This window comes from Sceloporus undulatus, chromosome 4 (genome assembly GCF_019175285.1).
Source record: "Sceloporus undulatus isolate JIND9_A2432 ecotype Alabama chromosome 4, SceUnd_v1.1, whole genome shotgun sequence".
Taxonomy (NCBI): Eukaryota; Metazoa; Chordata; class Lepidosauria; order Squamata; family Phrynosomatidae; genus Sceloporus; species Sceloporus undulatus.
The window spans coordinates 193,397,297-193,423,884 of record NC_056525.1 but is presented as its reverse complement, the minus strand read 5'-3'; the positions used below and the strand labels follow the sequence as shown (position 1 = coordinate 193,423,884).

The 26,588-nt window shown below is 40.0% G+C and overlaps 2 protein-coding genes across 2 annotated transcripts in view; both read left to right on the top strand.

Annotated features, from left to right (window-relative positions):
• Positions 1–26,588, top strand: part of LOC121928461 (opsin-5-like) — an 896,145-nt gene that overhangs the window by 495,794 nt on the left and 373,763 nt on the right. The window lies entirely within an intron of this gene.
• Positions 6,323–26,588, top strand: part of GAREM1 (GRB2 associated regulator of MAPK1 subtype 1) — a 111,653-nt gene continuing 91,387 nt past the window's right edge. The window contains exon 1 of the mRNA XM_042463187.1: positions 6,323–6,741. Coding sequence (XP_042319121.1) covers positions 6,630–6,741 — 112 coding nt within the window. The 5' untranslated portion in view covers positions 6,323–6,629. The remainder of the gene's footprint in view (positions 6,742–26,588) is intronic.

Here is a 26,588-nt window from a genome sequence, read left to right as displayed (position 1 = left end):
ATAATAATAATAATAATAATAATAATAATAATAATAATAATAATAATAATTAAAAGCTTTATTTCTAGCCCGCCTTTCCAGAGATCAAGGCGGGTTACAATGGTGGATTTTGCAATCCAACAACATACAATTTACAATAAAAACATTGTCAGAAATTTACAATTACATTATATAAAACATTATATAAAACAACAACAATAACAATTCCAAGCTAGCAGCAATTGTAATAACGGTGAGGGGGAGAGGGATCACAACAGGGCTATTGGGGGTATGCCTGTTTGAAAAGATACATTTCCAGCTCTTTTTTAAATTGGGCTAGGGAGGGGGTCGAGCAGAGCTCGTCGGGGATCGAGTTCCAGAGCTTAGGGGCCGAGGTGGAAAAGGCCCTTTGTGTAGTGATGGCTCGTCTAGCATCTGGAACTCTTAGGAGATGTTTATCACCCGATCTGAGAGTGCGGGGCGGATTATATGGAGAGATGCATTAACAGTTACCCAAAACTGCAGGTTACATTTGGAGTACACACAATTTAGGATGGAACTATAAGCTTTGAAGTCAGACATAAATATAAAAAGTGTTGCCAGTGACAATTACATTCTTAATGCTGCATTATTCACAACCAGTATCCTGGCATGGAACAAGCTAGTTTACACACAGAGTGTGAAAAGAACCTGTTGTCCAGGGTGACCAGAGGTCCTCTTTTTCCAAAAGATGTCTTACATTTCAACCTTATGTTCAAGAATCCAGGAGGAATTCCAAAATGTCCTCAGTTTTGAGCCTTGCAACATGTCATTGTGTCATCCAGTGCCTCAGCAGGTAACCAAAAGGTAGCTCTGCAGATTTATTACTGCCACCACTGCTGCAAAGAGCTTGTTAGTTTTTGCCAAGCAATAAACATGACCAAAATGTTTAGCCCGCACCAATACACCCTAATGGCTACTAAAAACGTGTTGAGCAGCATGATTCCAACATATGGGGAGAGGGGAAGAGATGAAAAGGCTGTTGCTGACCATGTGGTGTTTGTGTGTGTTGTTTCTGATGGAGGTGTGGAAAGGAAAGGAGGTTCTAGGTTGTTGAAGCAGATCAGCACTAAGGGGAAGAGGGGCACAAAAATGTGTGATTTGGTTTGAGGAAGAAGCAGGAGGGAAGAGATAGCAAATGGGAAAATTACAAATGAGAGTAATAATTTAGATGTAGATTCAGTCAAAGGTTTTGTTGCTAGTAACATACAGTTTTAAGCATTTGTTTTGCTCAGAGTTCTGTTAGTGCAAGCCAACAAGGCATTTTGACAAGTAAGTTTATCAGAAAAATATGGTTGAGTATTTTATTTATTTAGAGTATTCAGAGTCACTTACAAATTGTTAGACAGTTCCCTGCCGTCGGGCATACAATCTAAAAAGATGTGACATGAAAGGACAAGAGAAGGGCAGTGGGGAAGGAGATCATGTCCAGCAGATACTACCTCTTAGTCTACTCCCTCTGAGGCCAGAGAGGCAGCAGTTAAAATTGAGGGAGGCCCTTTCATCTGCCTCTGGGGCTATGCAAAGTGGAGCTGTGCCTCTTCTAATACATAATAAAATATTTTTGTATATAGTAAGATACAGTCTATATAATACAGCTGCAAACAAACCATGTGAAATGAATTTATATATTAGTGTTTGTAACTTTTATTTGGTAATGCCCTCTCTTTTTCCTTGTATGTCCTACATTTTGTGCTGCCTTGTCCTCCTTTGTAGTTAGGACATCTGGCCATCCTGCCCTAGTTCAGATTCAGACTGGAACTTCCTAATGATGGCTGAGGCTGCCTTTCAACCCTCTTTGGCATGTCTTTGCTCCGGAGCACCAGTAGCACCAGCAGTAAAGAGGATACTAAGAGGTCCTGTGGGTAGAGTGACCAAACTTGGTCTCCTTTTCCAGGACCTGTCCTCCATTTCCATCTTCTGTCCAGAAGAAATTCCAAAAGGTCCTCCATTTGGGAGTCATGACGAAGAAGCATGAATTTACACTTATAGTAGTGTTTTGAGCATTTATTTGGTCATGACCTCCATTTGTCTCCAGTGCTGTCACTAGGGGCCCATTCTCACTAGCCCATTTGCGCTGGATAGAACTGGGCAGATCCGGTTGCCCCCATAGCAAATCTGTCTGGAAAGAAGTTTGTACTACCCTTTACCTTGATCGATGCAATTTGCCCCTCTGAAGTTCACATTTGCAGTACCGCTTTAAAATGGAGCCTCCTTAGTTGTCAGTCAAATTCACTTCTGCTTTCATTAAAGGTGGCATATCCTACAACCATTGGCCAACCAAATGGGTGCTTTCCCCCCTCCTTTACAAAAAAAAAACCTGGCGGCAGTGTGCACATATTCTGTCAACTTGTCAAATTTAAAAACCTCCAGGTGTGTGTGTGTGTGTGTTGTGTATTTGGGTTATTACAGCTTATGGCAACCCTAAAATGACCCCATCCTGAGGTTTTCTTGGCAAGATTGCCATTGCCTTTCCCCTGAGGCTGAGAGAGTATGACTCCCCTAAAGTCATGGGTTTCCACTGCCTTCCCTCTGAACGCCAGCCTCTAGCTTCCCCTTCACTTCCAGCCCAGCATTTCCTCCTCTTTGGAATCTCTTCCCTTCCCTTTGCTTCCAGCCCAATGCCACCTCCAAAGCCTTTGCCTCCCCCCCCCCATGCCATCCTCTTCCCTTCCCTTCCAGCCCAAAGCATGCACATAATCTGTCACAATAATAATAATAATAATAATAATAATACCTCACCTCAGAATACCATCTCTGCATCCTCTTTCTTTGCTTTCCCTCCGATTGCCACCCCAGAATGCCTTACATAAACATACACATATGTAGCAAAAGCATTCACACATTGTATCAATTTGCTAAAAAGGAAACACAAGCATTCGCGTATTCTGTCACATACACACACAATTTTTTTTTTAAATGCGACTTGCAAAGTGACCTGCTGTGCTGGCAGCAAGCAAATGAAAGGGAAATGTAGCACAAGCAGACACATTCTATCAATATGTATCAACCTGTAGAACAAGCATCTACATAATCTGCCAAAAATAAAATTACCAAAAAGAGAGAGAGAGAGAGAGAGAGAGAGAGAGAGAAAGCTGCCTGCGAGGGAGGAGGCATGTTCTGCTCTCTGTCCTCCCTCTGACCTAAATCCCTCCCCTGAATTTGACCCAATCATGACTGGGGCCAAGTTCACATTTGCCGGCAGCAGAGAAGAAACGGGTTTTCCCAAAAAGAAACAGGAAATAATCCACTTTCAGAAAAACCGCTCTAAGGGCGATTTGCCCTGGATCGGTTGTGCAAGACCCTAATTCTGATGTGTTTAAACCGGTGCCAATGGGAACTTCCGACTTTTAATCCAGGTTACAATTCGGTACAAAAGGTAGTCTGAATGGGCCCTAGGATGGGAGTGAGGGTGGCACTGGTAGCAGTAGCACAGGTAGCAGATGGCTACCTCTGGAGTTATAGAGCCATTTCGACTAAATAGTCTTCTTCAGTTGTATTGTTTCAATTCCAGGTTTCAAATTAGGAAGATAAGGTTTGCTTTTCCATACTTCTGAATATATAAAATTAACAAACATTAACAACAGAAATCTCAAGTATCACAAAGGGAAGAACGAATACTGTATATCATTCCTTACAATTGTAACATGCTTACCTCTGTTTTAGGCCACATAGAATCATAGAATCGTAGAGTTGGAAGAGACCACAAGGGCCATCCAGTCCAACCACCTGCCATGCAGGAAATCACAATCAAAGCATCCCCAGCAGATGGCCATCTAGCCTCTGCTTAAAGACCTCCAAAGAAGGAGACGCCATTACACTCTGAGGGAGTGTGTTCCACTATCAAACAGCCCTTACTGTCAGGAAGTTCTTCCTAATGTTGAGGTAGAATCTCTTTTCCTGCAGCTTGCATCCATTGCTCCAGGTCCTGTTCTCTGGAGTTGCAGAAAACAAGTTTGCTCCCTCCTCAATATGACATCCCTTCAGGGCTATCATATCACCTCTTAACCTTCTCTTCTCCAGGCTAAACATACCCAGCTCCCTCAGTCGTTCCACATAGGGCATGGTTTCCAGACCCTTCACCATTTTAGTCACCCTCTTTTGGACACGCTCCAGTTTCTCAATGTCCTTTTTGAATTGTGGCGCCTAGAACTGGACACAATATTCCAGGTGGGGCCTGACCAAAGCAGAATATAGTGGCATTGTTACTTCTCTTGATCTACACACTATACTGTACTTTTATTGATGCAGTCTAAAATTGCATTGGCCTTTTTAGCTGCTGCATCACTGTTGACTCGTGTTCAGCTTGTGGTCTACTTGGACTCCCAGATCCCTTTCACATGTAGTCTCGTTCAGCCAGGTGTCCCGCATCATATATCTGTGCATTTCATTTTTCTGCCCTGAGTGCAGTACTTTACATTTCTCTGTGTTGAATTTCATTTTGTTAGTTTTGGTCCAGCTTTCTAGTTTATTCAGGTCATTTTGAATTTTGATCCTGTCCTCTGGAGTATTAGCTATTCCTCCAGCTTGCTTACAGCAAAATCAGTTAGTATAATGGTGATCATATACACTCTCTTCTAAATGCCCTACAGGTGGTTCATTCATGTATAACAATTCTTAAAGGAACATGAGTTTGTTCCCATTCAAAATAAATCTCCCAGCACAGAAATCCTAAGAACAGGTTGAATAACATTTTTACTAGGATGGGTGTCGCCTGGTGCAGTAACTCATGGTGTCAACCCCCCCCATAGACCTCCTCCCATACCACACCCAGACAGAATCCTTAGTCATGTTTTTGTCCTAATGTTACTCATAAATCATAATTCCCATATATCGTTTAATATAATGGCAAGAGTTGTAACATAAACCACTAGCAAAATTGAAACTATACCTTTAAATTACAATGTCATATGCACCGCCTAAATGGATTTACACAGACATAGTTTCATATGGTTTTTAAAAATTAAAGTTTTTTTTTAAATTAAAAATTGAAATTTAATTTTTTAAAAAAGTCTAGAGTCTCTCTTTCTGCTGCCACTGATCCTTACCCTACTCACCCCATCTCTCCCAGCATTTTAAAGGGATGCAGGTGAAGACAGTAGTCTGTTTCTGTCCAAAAGGCAGATGTTTGAGGAACAGTGGTGTGTCATCTCACCTTAGTGTGAGTCACCTGGTGCAATCCGCACCCCTTGCACCCCTCTAGTGATCCCACTGGGTCTCAAATGCCTTACATTTTTGTATGTAGAGAGATCTTGTAGCACCTTGGAGACTCACTGAAAGAAAGAAGTTGTCAGCATGAACTTTCATAAAGTCCGCTTACTCAGATGCACCTATGAAAGCTCCTGCTGCCAATTTCTTTCTTTCAGTTATTCTCCACGCTGCTACAAGATCTTTACAGACCGATTCTACAGACAAACACAAAAAGGTGCGATATAAGTGAATTAAATTTATATACACACACACACACACACAGATCGTGTAGTACCTTTGAGACTAACTGAAAGAAGTTGTCAGTATGAGCTTTTGTAGATTAAAGCCTACTTCCTCAGATGCATCTATGAAAGCTTCTGCTGCCAACTTCTTTCTTTCAGCTAGTCTCAAAGATGCTCCAAGATTTCTCTCTATTATATATATAGAGAGAGATAGAGATAGAGATATACTTTTATTCACTTCTGTCCCACCTTTCTACTGCTACAGGGACTACTACTACTACTTATTATTAAAAGAAATAGCCATGTTAGTCTGTAGAATCAGTCTGTAGAGAGATCTTGTAGCACCTTTGAGACTAACTGAAAGAAACAAGTTGTCAGCATGTGCTTTCATAGACTAAAGTCTACTTCCTCAGATGCATCTATGAAAGTTCCTGCTGCCAACTTCTTTCTTTCAGTTAGTCTCCAAGGTGCTACAGACCGATTCTACATACTGGCATGGCTATGTGTTTTAATAATAATAACAACAACAATAACCACAACACCTTGGAGACTGGAAGAAAGCAGCTGGCAGCATGAGCGTTCCTAGGGTTAAGTCTGCTTCCTCACCAAATGCCTCTGAGGAGGGAGACAGAAGCCTAGGAAAGCTCCTGCTGCCAACGTCTTCCTTTCAGTGAGTCTCCAAGGTGCTGCAAGTCCTCTCTCTGCAGCCTGAGCCCCCAGGGCTGGTGTCTCTCTCCATGGAGGAGGAGGAGGAGGAGGAGCTGCAGGGCGCCGGAGTGTCCAGCAGAGGGGGCGGGAGGGGTGGACAGACCAGCCTCCCTCCCCTTTTTTCCATGGAAGGAAAGAAGGAGGGAAGGAAGGAAAGAAGGAGTGCCTAGGCTGCTGCCCTTTCTCTCTCTGTCTGCGCAGGCGTGCCTGGCCCCTTGTTGCTGAGCCCTCTGCCCTGGGATGGCGTTGGGAGGAGGGTCAGCTGGAGGCAGCGGGAGGCTTTGCAGCCAGGGAGGCTGAGGGAGCAGCATCCCCTGGCCTTGCAGCAAAGCCCACCACCATCATGGCCCAGGGAGCGGGAAGAGGAGCAGGGCCAGGAGGAGGCGAGGCAGCCTGAGGGAGGCAGGCTGGAGCTGGCGCTGGCTCTCCCGGGCCCTGGCCACAGCAGCCCCTGCCCCAGAGGCCGGGAAGATGGAGCTGGGCTCCCCGACTCTGAAGGACGTGAGGTGGAGTGCAGTCTCCGTCCCCTTGGACCTCCTGGTCAGCACCTACCGCCTGCCTCAGGTCGTCAAGCCCCAGGGAGGTGAGTCTTGAGGGGCTGGGGCTGGGGGAGCTGGAGCCTCTGGTTTGCCCAGGCTGCGTCCACACTGCACGAATAATCCTATTTGAGACCGCTTTAAGTGCCCTGACTCCATGCTCAGGAATCTTACTTTGCTCCAAAATGCACTGCAGGGATAATCTAGTTTTGAGACCACTTTTATTGCTTTAGTTCCATGCTCAGGAATTCTAGTTTGGTCCAAAACACACTGCTGGTATAATCCAGTTTGAGACCACTTTGACTGCCCTGGCTCCATGCTAGGGAATCCTGGGAACTGGGCTGGATGGCCCTTGTGGTCTCTTCCAATTCTATGATCCTAGGTTTTGCACTTTGTTGTGGCACCAGAGCTCTCTCTGATAGAGAAGGCTCAATAATGTCTTGCAAACTCCAGTTCTCAGAATTCCAGAGCATGGAGCCAGGGCGGTTAAAGCGGAGTCAAAGCAAATTGTTCTCTGCAGTGTGAATGCAACCTAGGAAAGCTGGAGGGCCTCCCCACTGAGGAGGAGGAGGAGGAGGCACCACAAAATGGAGGAAAATTGGAAGGAAAGTTGGGGGCACTTCAAGGAAAAAGGGGGGACATGATATCAAAGCTCAAAAACACTGCTGTAAAGATAAATTCGTACTTCATAGTTCTGTTCCAAATGGAGGACTTTTTTGGAATTCCCTCTGAGCCAGAGTGACAGGTGTCCTCCTCTTCCAGGACCTGTCCTCCATTTGAACTTGCTCTCCAGGAGACATCCCAAAAGTGCCTCCTCCACTTGGAACATGACTAAGAAGCATGGTTTTGCATTTATGACAGTGTTTTTAGTTCAAGGTGACCAGGGCGACTTGGTCCTCCTTTCCCAGAGCCTGTCCTCCTTTTCATCCTTCAGCCCAGGAGGAATTCCAAAAGGTCCTTGATCTGGAGCAGGACTGAGAAGCATGAATTTACATGTGAGATTAACACAAGAGCCATTATACCGGGAATGACCAGGCAATAGACGGCAAAAAAGTCATTCATGGGAAAATCTGGTGAATGATTTGCTGCTGTTTCTTGCCTGGTTATTTACAGGATAATGGCACCTTAATCCCATTTCAGCTCAACGTCGTGTGAAAACCATTAGTGCAATTGTGGGATTATCATGGGTTAATTGCCATTTATACTTCCACAACAACAAGTTCATTGATTAGTCAGCTGACCGTATCAAGAAATGCACATTTGTCTGCCATGTGATAAACTTCATAGGATCATAGAGTTGGAAGAAACCATAAAGGCCATCCAGTCCAACCCACTGCCATGCAGGAACTCTCAATCAAAACATTATCCAGCCTCTGTTTAAAGACCTCCAAAGAAGGAGACTCCACCACTCTCCAAGGGAGTGTGTTCCTCTCTCAAACAGCTCTTACTGTCCGGAAGATCCTCCTAATGTTGAGCTGGAATCTCTTTTCCTGTAGTTTGAATCCATTGCTCCATGTCCTAGTCTCTGGAGCAGCAGCTTGCTCCAGTTTCAATATGACGTCCCTTCATAGTTTAAAACTATGCTAAGCAACAACAAGATAACCCAACAATAATGGCACCAAAAATTCCAGTCCTGGTCGGACCATTGGCTTGAGACTCACAAACATGTAGCATGGTGTATGTCATGCTATTTTGTAATACTGTTATTGGTAGAATGGTCAATATAAACTACAGCACGGGGGTCCCAATTTTTGGTCCTCCAGGTGTTTTGGACTTCAACTCCCAGAAACCCCAATCAACTTGGCCAACAGCTAGGCATTCAGGCAGCCAAAGTCTAAAACAACTGGAGAATCAAAGCTTGGCAACCACTGAGTGTATAGAACTTTGCTACATGGCCAAAACAGACAACCCTAGAGCGGCGTGTCAGTGCCCCTTTGAACACCAGATCGGGGCCATGGCAATCACATGCAGCAGCCCCGATCCTGCTATTTGCTGGCTCAAATAGAGGTGGTAAAATGGTGCTCCTTTCAGCCGCCACTGCAGCTTTGCGTCCTTCCTGTGGCGTGTGGTGTATAAACACTGCCACAGGAACGTCACAATGCTGCCACCATCTTGTTGGGCAGGCAGCATGACACTGGCTTGGGGGTGTCATCAGGGTGTGCGTCATCTGAACCCCATACACCCACGCCTCCTTCAAGCCAGTGTTTACTGCCGGTCTGGGACCTTATCCTCAAAGGTGCAGCAAGATCCCTTTTGCATATTGATTTTCCAGACTAACATGGCTAGGTCTTTGAATGTCTAAAACTAAGCTTCATTGTTGCCAAAGTCTGGTTGGCATATTGCTGTGTGCCTTTAAGTAGTTTCTTACTAAAGGTGAACCTATCGCAGTTTTGTTTTGGCAAAAGTTGTTCAGGGGAGTTTGCCTGTGCCACCTTATAAGGCTGAAAGAGTGTGGCTTGCCCAAAGTTATACATTGGGTTTGCAAACCCCAGCAAGCATTTGAACTCTGTTCTTCAGAGTTGTGGTCCAGTGCTCAAACATCTCCATCACACAGGTTCTTCCTCTTTGCATGGCCCCAAATCAGGGGGTCAGTTTACCTTCCACTATGACTTTTTGTTTCCATGGAATTTAGTTAGAACTAGTAAGTTCTATTAAAACCACCTAGGCTAGCTTGTAAAATATGTTAAGGCTGCAGTGTTAAAGCCCATGGTGATCATGATCCAACCCTGACTTTGTAAGTAATTTTAAAGCCAACTGAAAGAAATGGACAAGCATGCAGTGTTGGATGTTGGGCATATAAACTACAGTACTGGGCTCTCAGCACAATCTTCTCACTGGTTTCACTGGATGGCCCTTGCCCTCAGCATCTCAGAAATCCAGCTTCCTTTAAATGACAGTAACTAAATGAGTTTTATAGGCCAAGGCAGGATGAACTTTGGAAAGTTTCATACAGGAACTTATTACTGTCCTTTGATATATTGTGAAGCCTCTGTGGGGGCAGTTTTCGGGGAAAAACAGCCTACAGATAAAATTGTGTACTTTGTTCCTCCTTTATTTTTTATATGTATTGAGAAATACATTAGTTCAGTAGTCTCTTTAATAGCAAGAGACTTTTAGTGTATTGTTTGTGAGCCTGATGTATTGGGTTGATTTGCTTTTTTAAAAAGGAAAAGGGTGGGTTGCTTGTTTTACATTTATATGCCCATCTTCTGAGCCAGGTGCAAATTCGACTTCTAACTGAATGGCAATCTGATTGAAGATTCCCTCTTTTTTTAAATTTTTTGCACATCAGACTTCTAAAGATATGAAATACTTTATAGTAAAATGCTAAGGAACTAACTTTTCTCTCTGGAAAAATGTGTATGTTTATACTTACAGTGCAAGAGAACAACAGTTATGATGTAGTAGTATTCATGCCTCTTTAAATTTTATACAAATAATAGTATCAACTCTGCACCAGGTGTTTTCCCCTATCTATCAAAGTTTTTCTAAGGTGCTTCAATTATACAATTAAGTCAAGGGTTGTGCACCTCTTATGAGCACTCTGTTTGATTCTTCTGCTGTATTCTGTTAGTTATAGTTTCACACATATGAATGGCAAGGTGGTATGAATTTTATGAATAAAAACTAATAGTCATAAAAGGGCATAAACAAGTTGTTGACTGTTGTATTTTTGTGGTTGGAGGCTATAGCCTGATGAATCTTCATCAACTTTTCCTCCTTTTTAATGTAGCAATGGGAAACAAAGACAGATGGATTTGTCTGTTCAGTTTTGCAACTTCATGCTTGTTCCAGCTCGTTTTTACATCAATATACAAGTGTTTTTAAAAGCCTTCATGAAAATTCAAATGTGTTTTCTGCAGTATTTCCATAATACTCAGTTTTTGCAAACATTTCTTCCTAATAAATGCCCTTGTGTATACTGTTTCCCCTAATGCTCTGTAAAGTGGAAGGCAATAGGAAGACCCCATTACAGGTGTGTAGACTCCAGAGTTTATCAGACAAGGGAAATTGGAAGTATAAGCCAATGGCTATCTGAATGCAATCATGGGGTTTAACGTTATTGCGTGATAACCCACTACACACAAATTCGGGCAATGGGAAGTCAATCCGAATGCAATCATGTGGTTTCACATTATTGCGTGATAGACTGCCACATGCAAATTCGGACAATGGCATGCTATTTTCAGACAATGGGAAACCAGTTCAAATGCAATGAGCATTTACGTAATTGCTCTAAACTAGCGACTTTAAGTGAATGCGTTCTGGCCCCACTTTCTTTTCATTCGAATTTAAGACAAATTCCTCCTGTTTGATAAACTCCTCATCAAGGAAGTTCACAAGACCTGAGCAGAGCCGTTGAAGACTAAAACAACTGAATATATCTCATATATAGGCTCTCTAGAAGTCAAAATCGACTTGATGACAAACAGCAACAACCACTACTTTTTCTTGAGTGCAAATTCCCCTAATGTACTTGTTTCTGTACACATTTTTATTAGCCAGCTGGATTGCACAATTAGCAGAAATGCAAAAAGAGGATAATTGCATTCTAATTAATGTATTAGCTTGGCAAGTGTGAATTAGCTTCATTTGGATTAAAATGTGAATCAAACAAATTTTGCTTCCCATCCTCCAGTATCAATTGCAGTGTGATCAACCATCAGCAGTAATGATTGGACATTTGAGATGGGCAGATATTCCACTACAACTCTTGTTACCATGATGTTTCTCCCTGTAATTTTTTTCCGTGCATTTTCTTGCAATCACAGTAACATCAATTTCTGAACAAGCTTATCAGCTTTGGAGTCATGTTCATATTACTATAGTGCAACTCTTAGAATTCTCTTTCCATCTTATCTGGTCTGTTGACAATCACACATTTCCATTTTCTTTGAAGGTTTCCTGCTAGCAACCAAATCTGCACATTTCTACCCCAAAGTAAGCCTTAATGATATAAGGAGGAAAGGATGTGCAACCTTTACCCTAGATAAAGAGTTGTAGGAAGGCAGCCTGATCAGACACTTTCTTTCATATTGTCCCACTTCATGGCATCAATTGAGAAGGATATTTAATAGCACTATCCCATTTCACTGATGGGAAAAATGAGACAGCCAAAATATGAGGTGAGGAGGAGGAAGTTGCCATATTAGTTAGTAGCTAGGGAAATCTACTTGGCAAGGTGCACAATGACAGCAAAATGTAACTAATGACTTGGAATTTCATTCCTGCTCCTGTTATTGTTTTAATGCATGATTTAATGCATGATTGCCCTTTGCAGTCTGCATTTAGGTTAATTTCAATATCTCTAACAGTATGGATTTTCTTGGAAAATCTTAATTGAATAAATTCAACATGCCCTAAATTGATTGGGATCTGAAACCACTTATAAAACTGCTCTGTGTTAATTTTATGAGTTTTACAAATATCTCAATGTTTCCCACTTGCCAAAAATAGTTTAGTTGAAATGCCTGTAGGAGGAGAAATCAAGCACATGTGTTGTACAATTAATTGTATTCATGTTTACTCAGCAGTAAATCCCACTGTGGTCAATGGGGCTAACTCATTGGGATGGGTAATAAGAGTCCTACAAAGATTTTTGGACTACAGCTCTCATTATTCCTCACCATTATGCTGGTTGGAACTGATGAGAGCTATAGGCCAAAAACCTGGGCTGATTAAAATGATCATGAGACTCCTCTGTTGAAACAACTCCACTGACTACTGGACAATTGTGAGACAGGAGTCAAAGTGCTGGTTTTGACTTTTAAAGCTCTACATGAATTGGGTCCAAACTATCCGAAAGACTGGATTTCCTTATACAAGTCAGTGCAAGCTTCAGGATCTGCTGGGGAAAGCTTTCTTTCAGTACCACCATCCTTACAGACATCTTTGGTGAGGACCTGAGAGAGAGAGCCTTCTTCATGGCTGCTCCCAAACTGTGTAACTCCCTTCCATGGGAGGTCCAACTGATCCCCTCCATGCTCTCTTTCCTCCCGCAGATGATGTTTTTATTTATTTAGGTAGGTCACTGGTTTTTAATTATGGAGCAGTTCTATGTGTAAAATGGTATGCTATATTTTTATTCTTTTATTGGAAATTAGGATTTAAATATGTTTTAAGTGGGGTTTCCTTTACAGTTTTTAGTCATTATCCAAGGGAATCTTGCAGAACCTTTGTACGCCTAGGTCTACTTCCTCAGATGCATTGAGTGAAGCATCTAGGAACATACCTTATAGGCAGAGTACGTGTGAGAATAGCAATATAAATACAAAAACCTGTGGGTATGGTAATGGTGCGACAAGTTCAATTTTAACAATAGATGATTGGGGGGTGGTAGTCAAAAGGCAGGAGAGAAGATGCTGCCTAAAACCAAGGGGAGTTTGTTTGATTATCCATGCATCTGAGAAAGTAGACCTTTTGGAGGGTCAGATCTCATTCTCTCTCTGCCACAGGATTATTTTCCACTTCTGTGTCTTGGCTTTTATTAACTAGTAGTATAATTATTTTATGTGTTGTTGTTGCTTCTATGAGCCTAGTGCATTTTAATTTGTATGTGTGACTCTGGAAATTCAGGATGTACATAATTAAAATTCATGAAGGCATTTAATGACACATGGGAGTCATTCCGGTGAGGGAATGTTGTGGACAACAGCTAAAATGAACAGTCAACAAGCAGAGTATAGCAAGTTCATTTGAAAGAATGGCAAGGGTTCAAAGTTGAAAAGCTTTTGGTGGAGAATGTTTCTGTGGGCTTCCTGCACTTCTGGATAGAAAGACAACCAAGTGTGCAAAGGTCTTTCGCTGTGCAGCCATAATATATGGCTATGTAGCAGTAAGTGTCACAACTGTCTAACTCATACATGTGCAGCAAAGCAGATTCATGGAGGAGCTTTGCATGCATATGCCGCTGAAATCAAGTTTTGCTTTTGGGAATTATTTGGAGAATATTTTCTAGTCATTGATGGTTGAATCTGTTGATGCAGAATCTATGGATGTGAAGGGCCAGCTATTACCAACTCCTTGAAATGGCTGTGATGGTTTGGTGTGCATCAAGTATCAACTTATAAGGAGTACATTGTTTTCCTGAAACAAATAATGCCAGCTGTCTCTTGGGAAAAGCAAGATTTTACATATAGTGTGCCCTTCCCATTCTCAGGGGTTCAGTCCACCCTCACACAATTTTTTTTAAAAAAAAACCCACAGATGACAAAAAGTGTCTGCTTGCATGTGTGACCATTGACTATAATGGGGTGGGTCTACAGATAGCTAGCTTGCCGATATGGCAGGCCCACTGTACATAGTAGCCTGGGTATAAGAGAGGGTTGGGAGTTTTTTTCTTTTTTGCTGGCAAAACATAATTTACTGGTTGAAATCTATCAAGATATCTTTGTCATATCGGGTGACTCTCATAACAATTATGTTTGAAGAAGAGCTTACATTTTCTCATCGAGATATTTTCTGTGGACACATGGTGTTTTACACCAGTGTACAATAGAAATAATGCACCAAAAGGCACACACAGTGTCAATACAAAATTTTATTAAAAGGTTGTAAGATAAAATGTAGTTTGTGGTACTTGAATGCACTTCTATTTTCATCTTGCCACTCATCAGGATAACAAACTACTTCCTCATGCTTCCAAACAATCCCTTAGAGATTTAGTTCTTACAGTATGTCATTTCTAACACTAGAAATCCATGTTAGCTTTCTGACCTGCCTTCTAATAAAAAGTGTAAGGTTTCTTTTATTATAAACAGCAAATTGATTTTTACTGATTAACACAACTTTCCATGTCTCTAAAATCTAAAAGATTTGTGATTGAGAAATATTTTGGGGGGGGGGTGTATCATTTATGTAAAAACTATTGCTTCTCTGTTGTGTTTGGAAATGTCAGCAACAGAACTGGTGCTTTCTTGGAACTGGATTCTAAATTACTTAACAGTGGTCTTGCCCTCTGTCAACAGTAACTTTATGGTTATGGAAACATATCCTTTGTGCTCTGCTTCTAGGTGTAATTTACCCTCCCATCCTAAATTTGTTTACATGAGAATAAATCCCACTAATCTTAGTAAAATCTATCAGTCACGTGTTTAGATCAGAATTGTCAACCTTTTCACTGGGAAGAAGCACATTTTCCCAGGGTCAGTACATAATAAGAAAAACTATGAAGCCACCAGCCGGTTAAATTGTCATCAACTTTCCCCAAAATACCATGTTTCAGTTAAAGCACAGAATTAAATTTTAAGTTCAAGAGTAAGGTGATTCATGCTTATGTGCTTTACAGTTCTCCAAGGATCTTCCCTGAATATTTTCCCATTCACCCTATTTCTGCTTTTAAGTTTTCTGACCTCTTCAAGCTGCAATTTCTTTTTTTAAATTCCATACACCTTGCGGCTGAGTTGGTAATAAGCTTGTGAATAGGCTAGGAAAAAAACCTGTGTTTGCCTGTACTTTTTACAGCATAAAGCAGGAGGCACCAAGGGGAAATGTGGAGATGGTCTATTTGGCCACTGTCCAGCCTAGGCACTTGGAAGGGCATGGAAAAAGATCCACAGAATACACAAGTGTTTCCCTATGTTGGGGTAGGAGAGGGTGGAGGGGTCTTGCTGATTTGGCCTTGCATTGCCAAGAGTATATTGGGTACCTCAACAAAAGCAGCTGTAGCTTTCTTCCTGTCTTGGAGCTGGGGATGTAGTGAAAATAGCTACACATCTTACCAGGATTAAACATGACAATACCTGCAAATCTAAAGTTAGAAGGAAGGTTGGGGCTTGACATGCACTCTAAATAGTGGAAACATATTTCCCATATTAAGCTAAAATATGAAAGCCTTCACATATGTGTTTCTGCTTTGCTATAGACTGGAAAACCTTGCTTTCCAGGCTCAAAAAATACTTCTGTACTGGGACAAAGTGTGGGCTTGTGTGAGTGCCCTGTACACACTCTTTTTGTTAAGCAAAACCCCTTTAATTATTTTACAAGTTCTTCTGTGCGGACCCCTGCACTCTAGTTCTATAATAAGAACTGTTTAGAATTTCCTCAGAAGACATGGACTAATATACTCAAGTAAAGTAATGCTTGGTCTTTTAACACTAATCCAGTATTCTTACCTTTCTTTCTAGAATATGCCCTGAGACAACACATCAAGTTAATAGCATCCCCTAATGGAAATAATTGTCAGTGTGCTCTAAACCATTTCCCAGCAAATATACACTGTTCAGGAGAAAGCTAAGTGAATAAATGGCAGAGCTGGACTACTGTGGCCCTGCAGGATATGGAAGATCCTGATAAAATAGACAGCTTCTAAAGACTGAATTAAAATTCCCAGAAGGGTGTATCAGGAAATATGCTAGGTCTTGAGTTGAAGTCATTATGTAGGCTCAGTGGAGAATTAGTTTCACATGGATCACAGGACATTTAGGGTGGTAGAGAGAGAGAGAGTTCCTCTTCATTGCATCTCAAGACAAGTAGCTATGACTTAAATATCAAATATTTTCCCCTGCCTTTTCCTCCTTGCTTCGTTTTGTAACATCTGACTTGTTGAAGAGATCTGAAGATCCTGAAAGCTTACATATGTTTTCTTGTCTTTTTGGTTGGCCTAAAAACATTATACCACAATACAGATTTTTTTAAAACTTTCTACAGCCAGCAGAGGTACCTTTTCTGTTTGTGTGACTTGTGGTAAATGTATTTTTTCCAAAGCTTTAAACCAGTAGAGGAAATACTTAGGATTCTTCTTATATATTTGCTGCAATTAGAACTAGCAATAATACTCTGGCTGACACAGCACAAGACAAACTTAATACACATGAAGTAGATGAAGTAAACATTGCTTCTCATAAACCTTTTTAGGACAACATGACCACAAGGGGAAAAAAGGCCTTGCTGATGTGTCTTTGGGATGTGTCTGTCATGGGCATTTGCTAGAAGAAATTTGGCTTTTGACTTTACTGCAAGTATTCAGAGAGTGACCTTGGGAGTGATGTGTCAAAACCAGATTCCTGCATGTGCAAGATAGCACATTGCTAACATGGCTCAAAATCAACCAAGGCTTTTCTTTTAATGGCACTCTCACAATCAATTTGGCATCCATGAGTTTAGGCCATTGTTCTGTGGACTTGTGCAACAAAAAGGCTGGAGGACAGAGGTCTTACTGCATTCTTTACCGCTCTTGTGTCTTCAAAAGAGGCTTTACTAGTTGCTGAACAGAGAAGATTCTGATAATGTTTCCACTTCCCCCTATATTCTGACCCATTAACACTTGAGGTTGTTGCACAATGTTGGGACATTTAGATCAGCAGAGCCCGCTTTATTGTAGATTGCAAGTTTACCACAGAGCTACAGCTATAATCTACTGAATATGAAACAGGTGTTTTGACAGGTGGGACACCCTTAGTGGCTGTAGGTATTCAGGTATTTTACACACACCTCTGGGCTATCTTAGCAGAAGAAGTAGATATTGCACAGGTATCATACATTTCTCTGTCTTTTGGCCTCATTCTTTCCAGAGGTCTGTGGAATGCTTTACTCTTACAGTCTCATGTTAATGAGAAAAGTGAGGGTTACTGGTAGATCTATGTAGAAACTTCTACCAAGGAACTGTCAGAACATTATGTTAATTTGCCCTTCATTTTTAATTATTTTGTTCTCCCTGTCTGTGGAGTTTGTATGTATGTCCTTGTCTCAGTGAATATTCTGTTTCCTTTGTGTTTGATGTTTCACATTTAATATGAATTTGATGTAAAAATCCTTTTTATCAAAATTTGTGTAACCAGTTTCCCTAAATGTCATGAGTTAAAGATGTATGTCAAAAATTTATTCCAGTATTCAGTAACTCCATTTTATTTTCTGATTGCTGTCCCATTTCTACATTGATGTGCAGAGAAGATTCTATCTGTACTCTGTATTTTCCAACGCAAAGGGCACAAAATATTGCAGAATTTGTACTTCTATAAGATGAGACTCCAGACCTGCCAAGTTTCAGATGGGACAAAGGACCATCATTTTATAAGGAATTTGAAAGGGGTTCTATCTTTTAAGCTTTCCATTGCTTCAGTTTGGATATGAGATTGATGGAACAGTGCTGCATTAAATCCCATACAAATCCAGCCTAGTGTTCTGTTCTTTCAGTGGTCATTCAAAGTCTTATAAACTGCCCACAAGAAGATGTGAGTGCAATAATACTCTCCTACAATGTATACATATGGCAGTTACAGCAGTTTGGTACCTCTTTTACTCTTAGGATTCCATCCAGTGGAATTCTGGAATGTATAGTCTGGTGAGGTATTTAAAAATCATTGTTAGACAGCTAAAATGTATTTGCCTGAATTACATTTCTGTAATAACGTGGAAAACAATTAAGGGTTAAATCCAGTTACTTTTGGAATAGTAATTCGAAGGAATGCAATATAGCTCTCTAGCAGAGGATTCAGAGGATTTCATCAAACTTTAAATTCCAAAATTTCTTAGGGTGGAGTCAGGCTAATTAAAAGTGGTATCAAACTACTATAATTGTCTACTGTAAATAAACTCCTACTCATGTTCTCCAGCAACTGGTGTAAAAGAGCATACTGCTCGCAGATGCTGGACATATGATAAGAAGTAATGATTGATATTCTCTATTAATTAGTTCAATCCTTTTAAAAATTTGCCCATGTTTTTTGACATCCTTACAGTTTTTATTGCTTGACACTTTCAAAGGACCAATGTAATCTCTCCCAGTGGAATGTTCCTTGCATATACCAGCTTGCTAAGCAATATCTTACATTTCATCAGTTTCAGGAACTCATTCAATGAGAAACACAAACGTTTTCATTCACTCTTTTTTTCATTTCATTGATGTACAAGTGAATTAGAAACATATGGGGGGTATTTGGTTTTAATTTCCCTTGGGAATGAATGCACACCCACACTTAGCATAGATGCAGAGGGATGTAGTCACATGGGATGCATTTCTTGGCTGGCTTTTTTACTCCCTCGTGGTATCCTGTGAGGTTACAGAGATGGATGGAATCTTAGCCAACATTATTGTTGTCAGGGAAGGGACAGGTAACCTTCTGAGTTGTCTATTGACTTAAATTTGGAGTAGAGATGTGAAGGACCAAGGAAAAAATAACTATGCTTTCCCTCTAATTTTGCCTTTGTTTGGAGTATTTTACCCCACTTCTCCTGGAAGTATTAATGTCATACCATGAACTGGACAAATTTCCTAATAAGCAGAGGATTCTAACTGGCTTCTACTGATTGTTTGCCTTGTCTAAATTCCACCCAATTTTCTCCTTCTACTGTCAAAGTAGTAGAATACTGGTACTACAAACTCTATATTTGGCTAGTGCAAAGGCATTTAACAGTATCTTGTGCCGACTTAGTGAGCATAAGGCAGGAACATGGCCTTGATGAAATAAAAGGAGGCTCTAAAAATGGATTTATCCCTTGTTCAATCTCAAAATGTGATACTTTTGGAATTGAAAAGATAGCAAAAGTAGGAACAAAATGACTGAGGGACAAAGCATCTTCTATACAAAATGAGATTAAAACAGAGCTAAGGAAATAAAGATAGCTAAAGGTGAATGTGATGGAAATGTATCCATTATATTCACCTTCTTCCTATTTCCAGAACCTGGGATCAGCATGTGAAATTGGTTGTAGATTTAGGACAGAAAAGAACAGCCTTTCCCAACCTAGCATCTTCCATTTCTCTTAGGTCACAATTATGATCAACAACCATGCTAGTTGGAGATGGTAGGAGCTGTAGTCCAACACATTTAGAAGACACCAGATTGGGGAAGGCTGGATAGGAAAAAGTACTCCACACAATGCATGATTTATGGCATTTCCTGCACAACATAATTGTTAGCTTAGATCAGGGGTGGGAGTCCTGTGGCCCTCCAGATGTTGTTCAGCAACCCACAGCATACCTTACTGCTGGCTATGCTGGCCAGAGCTGATGTGAGTTGTAATCCAGTAACATCTGGAGGGCTGTATGATTCCTACATCTGTTTGAAGTTCTCAGAGGAAGACTGGCCAGATGTGTATGACAGAATAGATGCATAGTGGAGCTGCATTATTTAAAAGTTTGTTGGAGAGCATAGCTGTATGAAATACTGTATGCTATCATAGAAGAAAAATACTTATTTGTTATCCAAGTGCTTCCACCTGGAATTCTTTCCTATGACTTTTTCAAAGAAAGAATGGGGAGGCATTTTCCCCCTTCTGTAAACAAAATTTAGAAACATTTATACTATGGGATTGTGAGAGTTATTTCATTTTAATTTTTTGTTAGAACTCTGGTATCCACCAAGATTTTATTGTTGTTGTGTGCTTTCAATTCATTTCCAATTTATGGCAACTTTAAGGAGAACCTATCATGACAATATTTATTCAAGGTGTTTTTTTGTTTTGTTTTTGTTTTGCTTTTTCCTTCCTCTGAGGTTGAGAGTTGATAGTTACTTTTGGAGACTAGAGTTCCCAGAATTCTCCAGCTAGCATAGTTCAGAGAAATGTAGTGAATGACAGGGAAAAAAATCATATTGTTTGATAACAAAGATCAATGAAAAATACTTCCCCAAAATAATCTGAGCAAATGTTTCTAATCTACTATAGACAGAATAACAGCTGTTTGATATTCTTTAGTAGGAACATACAGTTACTCAACTGTGAAACTACTTAGAGGCCTAACAGTGGCTTAAAGCTCAGGGTAATTTTTATGCTGGTTGTCATCTGCCTTTGAACCTTCTTTGAACTTCTGTTCAAGAGGTCATTTCACCCTGCGGTGCAAAATAAGGGGGAAAATGCTGTTCAATCTTACTGTCAACCCTCCCTTCTTTTTCTTTCTCATTTTCTTTTCTGGGCTCTTGCCAGATCAAATGACCTCTCTGTCAGGCTCTCCAGATTAGTTCAGCAAAACAAATGGGGGAGTTTCTTTCCCTGTATTGCATAATTAATTGCATTAGAATTGTTTCCCATTACTCAATCAAATGGCAAGCTTTTGAAAATAAGCATGTGTTCTGATTAAAAACCAGATTTGTACATTTCTGTCCACAATGTTGAATAGTAAGTTCCCATTGCATATTAGTGATGGTATGGTTTTTGAGTTAAGGGAGCCAAAAAATCTGCATTCCATTTGAGCCAGAAAAAATGAGCTTGTCTCTACTGCTTAGCCAAAACATCTCTTCCAAAGCAACAAATGTGCCACTTGAGAAAGGAGTAGTGTTTAGCCAGAAGGAGAGGGGACCAGTCCTTTGTTAAGTGGACATGATGCTCAAGGGAATAATTCATTTCTATTTAACCATGGGATTTTGATGCTGACCTCTTGTAACAGGAGTGGCCACAATTTGAGGCTTAGGGCTCCTGTGCTTTTAAATGGTTGTGTAGGTGCAGAAAATTTATAGTTACAAAAATACAAAATATGGATATACATCCTGGTAGGTATATCTGTTTTGTGACAAATTGCAATTGCTAATGTCACACTTTTATACTCTATATGTTGAAGGTATAGCAGCCACAGTTATGGAAACTGGCTCTTCCTGAAGAAATCACTTCTTTCCCTTACAGGAATTGAATAACTTGATGGAGCATGTATTGCTTACTTGCTCCAGCCCTTACTTGGGTCCAAAACACATTGCAGAAATAATCTAGTTTGAGACTGCCTTGACTGCCCTGGCTTAATGCTGGGAAATTCTGGAAACTGTAGTTCCCTGAGCCTTCTCTATCAGAGAGCTCTGGTGCCACAATAAATTACAATTCTCAGAATTTTCTAGCACTAAGCCAGGGCAGTTAAAGCAGTCTCAAACTGGATTATTTATTTAGATCCAAAAGACAATAAGTTCTGAAGTTACCAGCACAACATTACATAGCAAAGCTAACTTTATTTTTACCAGGAAGAAGAATATTTTATAGGGCTACTATATCACTTATGTTATGTGGCCCTACTTCTTCCCCGAAGGAAAAAACTGGTGGAAGATACCTGAGCTCTTCTACAAGGGATTAGTCCTACAGCTTAGAGGCAGCCAATAGCACTCTGGTTAACAAGGTGGAGAATTTGGCAACACAAGTAGCAAGCACAGGTATGTAATTGTAGTTACAGAATAATAACTGAGACTTTAAAAAAAATATCCAAATGTTAGTACAGTATAACTGCAGCTTCCCACTCCTCAGATTTACAGAAGTTTTGTTCTCATTATTTGTTCTCATTATTTGCCTTGTCAGCTAATCAGGAAAATTATTGGGGCAAATGGAGTTTATTTGTGACTTGAAGGATTGTAACAAAGCCTATTTGATATGGGATAATGTTGCTCCATTGATCCATTCAACACTTTCAAATATGTCACATGGAGATGATGTGATCATTGATTCCACCATGTTTTAAGTATGTTTTCTTGGAGGCAAGTCACGCTGCAGGTCAGTAGCATTTAAGTCTTAGTAAATATGGTTTACTAAGCATCAAGCTGCTAAATTCCATATAGGTAATCATGTTAGTAGAATCTACATCAGATTCTATCTGATATTGGAAGTTGAGCAGGGTCAGTTCTGGGTACTACTTGGATGGGAAACCATGAAAGAATACCAGGTGCTGTACACTATATTTCACAGGAAGGACCTGGCAGAACCTCCTTTGAGTATTCCTTACCTTAACCCTCTGAAATGAACTTCATGGGATCACCATAAGTCAACAGATGACATGGAGGCACATGCACGCACACGCAGTCAGGTTAATTCACGATAACAGGTCTTGCAGCATCTTGAATACTAACAGCGACTTGTGACACATTCTTCTTTTTGTCTCTGAAATGCAACAAAAATTTCATGCAAGTGTCTGATATTTCAATTTTATATTCCATTTCCCTTGAGAAGCATGTGTAAAAAGCCGTACAAGGACTTTGTACAATAATGTACAGTTTGCTTACAATTTTTTAAATATAGTAGTTACATAGTCAGTGTAAATAATGTTAGCAATCATTGTACTTTTTCAGAATTATTCTCCAGTATTGCTGCATTTATTTTCTTTGTATAAACTAAAGAGCAAAAATCATGGGAAACTGGAGGAAAAATTACCTTTCAGTTTTCAACTAACTGAAGAAGTAAAGAGCCTTTGAAGTAAGTCCCCTACTATGCAGAAGAGACGGCTGTGGTAGCCATGCATCAGAGATAAAACAAGGTATCTGTGGCAGTGTCTGCAGAGGCTGAGAGCTGGTTGGGAAATTAACATTGATTGGCACTTTGGTAGACAGGACTGGTGTCATGCTGTTTTCATTTGTACATGTACTCCAGCTGTTAGTAAAAGGCTTTCATTTGTGTTTGCGTCTGAAGCACAGTGGGCATGTGGATTATAAACTATAATGAATGTTTAGATTAAAAAGTCTCTTGTGACATCTTACAAACTGAATATAAATGGTAACGTGCTGCTGTGCTGCTATAATGCAAGGATCTTTTCAGTTCTGCAATAAAGTTGCTATTGGAAAGCTTTTAGTCCATTGGACATGTAGGCTGAAGGTTTTAGGAATTGAGATCTGAAAGAGTAATATTGAGGTCACTTTTTAAAAAAGCTCAAGTTAGCCTGCTTTACAGAAACAATTTCCATATATACACTTTGCCCTTTTATACAAATTGTTCTTGCTCACTTCCTTTGCCTCATTCATGGAATTTTACAGTGGAATCCAGATGACAGTGTCTTCATATGCAATCCTCCTATGTTTTCATAGTGCAATATATTTTTTCTTCCTATAAATGAGTGTGTGAAGGAAGAAAAGAAAGAATATCCAAACAATGCCCTTTGACTATAGTTCTAAAAGCTTTCACTTTGGATGACCCCTTAGAATTTTGTAGAACTTAGGCTTCTAAATGTGTTATTTTTTTAACAAAAGACTATGCATTTCTTCCAGCCTTGAGTGTGCTCTTTTGCCTCTGACTAGACCACAGGTCACATAGCATAAGCATGTAAATTATTGTCTGTACTCTTCTCTCTCTCTTCCACTTCAGAATGCTGTTAAATCACCCTTTTGTCAGGAGAGCTCATTTTAATACAGTATAACTTGATTTTAGGCATGGTTGAAAGGAGCAAAGAGTATAGAAGGTTGGTGTAACAGTAGCTGAAGTCTAACTTTAAATAGATACTAGTTCCCAAACTTCTGTCCTCTGAGCTTGTCAGATCTCAGAATTCCTAACCAGCTTTGCCAACATTCAGAAATTCTGGGAACTGAAAACCAAAATGTCTGGAGGAGCAAAGTTTGGGAACCACTGAGTTAGATTACTAGGCTAAATTCAATTATTAGTCCCAATTAGAGTAGAGTCTTTGTGTCATTAGGGCTTACATAATGTTGATTTAAGTTCTATTCATTCACTAGTTATATTTGGGGCTAACAATTGGCCCATTATTTTTAATCCTGTTTTTCACAAATCGGCTTAGAAATTTATAAAAATAATAGCTGTTAAACAAAGCCAACACAATTGTCCAAAATAACAGAACAATTAGAGCAGGATATGTAAAACAAAATCAGAAGAGCAGATTAAAAGCCAGGCAGAACAGAAAGGCATCAGAGCTTAGAAAGGCCTGGTGAAATAAATATCCTTTTAGGAAGCCTTAGAAACTATAAATTTGGGGGCTTGAGATTTAAGGGAATATTATCATGCTTTTATTGTCATTCTTTCACAAATACTAAATTGAAGGATCCTCTGGTTTCTGTAGTACAGCAGTATTCAGAAAATGTTCTGTGAATTATTTTGCCTTGTGAAGGAAAAATTGCTATGACTGTACTTTTCTTGGAAAGAGAACCAATAGGTAATGTGACCTGTGAATAAGGAAAGTAGTAGCTTAATTTTACACTGCATGAATGTGGTTTGCAGTAGCCATTGCATAAAAATACATTTTAATGACACCTTGTACATTAAAGTTGTTCAAGTTCTGTTCTGCTCACAGTAATTAGAAAGTGTCTTCTGGCTACGATACAAAAGATTTAAGATAGTACTAATGTTTCTGTACAGATACCCTGTGTCACTTTCTTAAAGATAGTTCCTAATTCACACAGCATGTTAAGGATGGAATTGAATTTCCCTCTGGGTGTTGAGAAAAACTTGCTGAATAGCATTATGGACTACCTTTGAAAATGTAGCAGGTCCTTATGGACAGTTACATTTCCTTTGGTCACCACACTGTGTTTGTAGAGCTTGGCATATGGCCCTTCTGAATCCCAAGGCATAATCCTGCCCAGTTACCACCTCCCTTAATTCCTGATACACTGTGGCAGCTACTATCGGTTTCTCGGCCAAAACATAGTTTGGGTCTTTTAGGGGTATTGCAGAACAAGCTAAAACAGATGTTTTAATTTCTCCATGCTTATACTGTACCATAGTAAAATATCATCTGACTGACAATATGGTCTGAATGGCTGTATTGTTTCATTCATTTTTTTAAAAAAGGTGTGCCTCCATACTATTGTGAAGTCTTAAAACCCAAAATTCAGTGTGTAGGAGTGATATAGCAATAGTATATATAGTGTATACATGCACACACACACACACACACACAAAGATCACAACAGTATTTATGAAGGTGATATAGGCTGAAGCCTGATGTGTCTTTTTTTAAAGGAGTAGTAGAAATTTCATTTTCGAATGACCAAAATATTTAAAATCCCCAATAATCCAATACTCTTTCAAAGTGGAGCTGTGATTTTGCTCAATTTCTGAACTAGTACCTGCTGACAATAAGTTTTGCTTCATAGGATATTGTCCCTTTCTATCTAGTGTGATAAAACTGGGAATGCAAATATTTCTTTGCCTCATTCTTCCATGCACAAATTAGAAACCAGATCATTTTTCTCTTTGCCAGCAAGATAATAAGATATTTCAGACAGTTTTTGATAAGAGTCCTCACAGTCAGTATTCTGATGACATCCAACTGTATTAACTACTTTCTGCTTCATTCCTTTTCAGTTCTAAACCAGTGCCCATCATCAGTTATGGACTAGATGAAGGCTAACAAAATGCACTTAATCCAGATAAGACAGAAGTGATCTTGATAAATCAAAAGATGGATCATGGAGTAGGGATTAAACACATAGGGTTACACAATCCTGCTGCTTGGATGTACTTCTTTATTCAACTTTGAACATACAAGTGCATATTTTTTCAGTAACCAGGAGTATACAGTATTTACACAGTTAGGGTTGTGCATCAGCTGTGCCCATTCCTAGAGATGTTGGATCTAGGTATAGTAATACATTATTTAGTTATATCCAAGTAGGATTAGTGTAGCACATTGTACATGCAGCTGCCTTTGAAGAATGTTTGGAAATTACATTTGGTCCAAAGAGCTGCATCCAGGCTGCTGATGGGGGCTAGATATATGGTGACTACAATTCCCTTGTTACAATAGCTCCATTGACTATCAGTCTGTTTCTGGACACAATTCAAAGTTCTGGTTATGACCTAGAGGGCACTATACAGCTGGGATACAGGTTACCTGAAAGACTGCCCAGATTCAAATTGCCTCCTGATGGAGAGGTCTTTCTCTTTGTCCCACCACACTCACAGATACATCTCACAGGAAGACGAGAGGAGAGCTCTCTTTCTAGAAAGGCTAGGCTGGCACGCTCCATACAATTTTATTCTAACAGGCCTTTGGGGAACTAAATTCTCATGGGAAAGGGGCTTTTAGCAGTGTGTGATGTCTTGTCTGTACTTTTTAATGAACATGTTTTCTCATTATTTTTAATTCTATTGATAATTATATTTTAACTTTTTAATGTTCTTAGTGGCGTGAATTTTTTTTATCTCTTACCAGTTTCAACTTTGGTAAACCATCTTCAGAGCCAGTGTGATATAGTGGTTTGAGTGCTGGACTATGGTTCCTTGAGAACGGAGTTCAAATCTCCATTGAGCCACAGAAACCTAC